This window comes from Peromyscus leucopus, chromosome 3 (assembly GCF_004664715.2).
Source record: "Peromyscus leucopus breed LL Stock chromosome 3, UCI_PerLeu_2.1, whole genome shotgun sequence".
Taxonomy (NCBI): domain Eukaryota; kingdom Metazoa; phylum Chordata; class Mammalia; order Rodentia; family Cricetidae; genus Peromyscus; species Peromyscus leucopus.
In genome coordinates, this window is record NC_051065.1 from 86255422 (window position 1) to 86257178 (window position 1757).

General features: G+C 39.8%; 1 gene segment (V, D, J or C); it reads left to right on the top strand.

Moving 5' to 3' along the window:
• The first annotated feature begins 482 nt into the window (after positions 1-482).
• Positions 483-974, top strand: LOC114686499. The segment is given in 1 exon segment: positions 483-974. A coding segment is annotated over 1 exon segment (456 nt).
• The last annotated feature ends 783 nt before the right edge of the window (positions 975-1757 follow it).

Here is a 1757-nt window from a genome sequence, read left to right on the forward strand (position 1 = left end):
GTAGATTTCTGTTGGAGAGCTATAAGCCAATATCTTTTAGTGATTTCTCATGCTCTTTGTGATGGTATATTTGCCTGTTGATTGACACCAGCCGCTGTCACACACACTGCCCAGGCATCTGCCTTTGTATTTCCTGACTGCTTTGCATGGCCCCTCCAGCCCAGCTCAGCTACTCAGAATTTATAAACCAGATCTTTACAGTCAGATCTTTAATACTGAGCAGTGTTAGACAGGCAGGGAGAGCAAAATGGAGTCACAGAAGCAGTTCCTCATGTCCCTGCTCCTTTGTGTGTCTGATAAGAAATTGATAGGTATTATAATCTTTTTAGAGTCATTTTTTTGTATATAAAAAATTTACAGTGTCTGCCAGGATGTAATATTTTTATGCAATAATACTCTGACAATATGGCATTACAAGGACACTAAATGACAAATTTCATGTGTATTAAATTCTGTGTTTTTTTTATTATGCATGATCACTTGTTTTCCTGATTGAAGGTGCCTGTGCAGTCATCGTGATGACCCAGTCTCCATCCTTCGTGGCTGTGTCACTGGGAGAGAAGGTCACCATCAGCTGCAAGTCCAGTCAGAGTCTTTATTCAAGCTTCCTCCAGAAGAACGCCTTAGCCTGGTACCAGCAAAAACCAGGGCAGGCTCCTAAACTGCTGATCTACTTAGCATCCACTCAGGACACTGGGGTCCCTGATCGCTTCATAGGCAGTGGGTCTGGGACAGATTTCACTCTCACCATCAACAGTGTCCAGGCTGAAGACCTGGCAGATTATTACTGTCAGCAGTTTTATAATACTCCTCCCACAGTGCTTCAGCCTCCAACAAAAACCTCCTCTAAGAGTCTCAGCAGCTGCCTGCCCCACACAGCCCTACACCTGTGCGCTTCCATTTCCCCCTTTTGGCTGAGAGTCAGTGAGCCTGAAACATTGATGAAAATGTTTGCTGAGACCAGCAAAATATGACGGGTTCAATGTCTCCTATGTTTTTTTTTATATGAAAAACCTTTATATGAAAATGCAATGGAGAAGTCAATAGTATTTTTCTATTATTTCTGTAACCTATAACCCAAAACTCTATTGCTTGACTATGAGGAAATTATCTTTTTATAGTTCTGGAGTTCTGGTGTCCATCATAAGAGTCCATGGGCTGAAGTGATGATGATGACAAACTGTATTTCTGTTGGAGGCTGTAGAAAGAGTGTTTCCAGCTTTTTATAGATTCTGGAGTGCTTTCTTACTTTCTTACTGGTACCCATTTCTTCTATTTTTTCTTTTACATAAATTCTTTTAAATTTTATTACATTTATTTAATTAATTACCTCTGTCTGTGTCTATGTGTGTATGTTTCTAGGTGCACAAGTGACATGGCATAGTTGTAGAGGTCAGAGGACACTTGGACTTGATTGTCTCTTTGTCACTTGGGTTCTGAGGATCAAAATCAGATTTTTCATCAGGCTTGGTGGCAAATGTCTTTGCCATCTGATCCATCTTGCTGACTCTTAAAATATTGTTATTGATGTAAATCCATTGTACACAATTTTCTTAAAAGCTGTGTTTTTCTAGTATATCATATAATTTGACCATATGCACTAACCTTCTCCATTTCCCCTTCCCCTTCCTGCTGTCTTTTCTTCCCTAGTTTCTTTTACTTTTATCTCTTTGTCTCTGTCATACATACAGACCCACCCACACCGACCCATCCATCACATACATATACATACATATATATGCACATATACACATGTA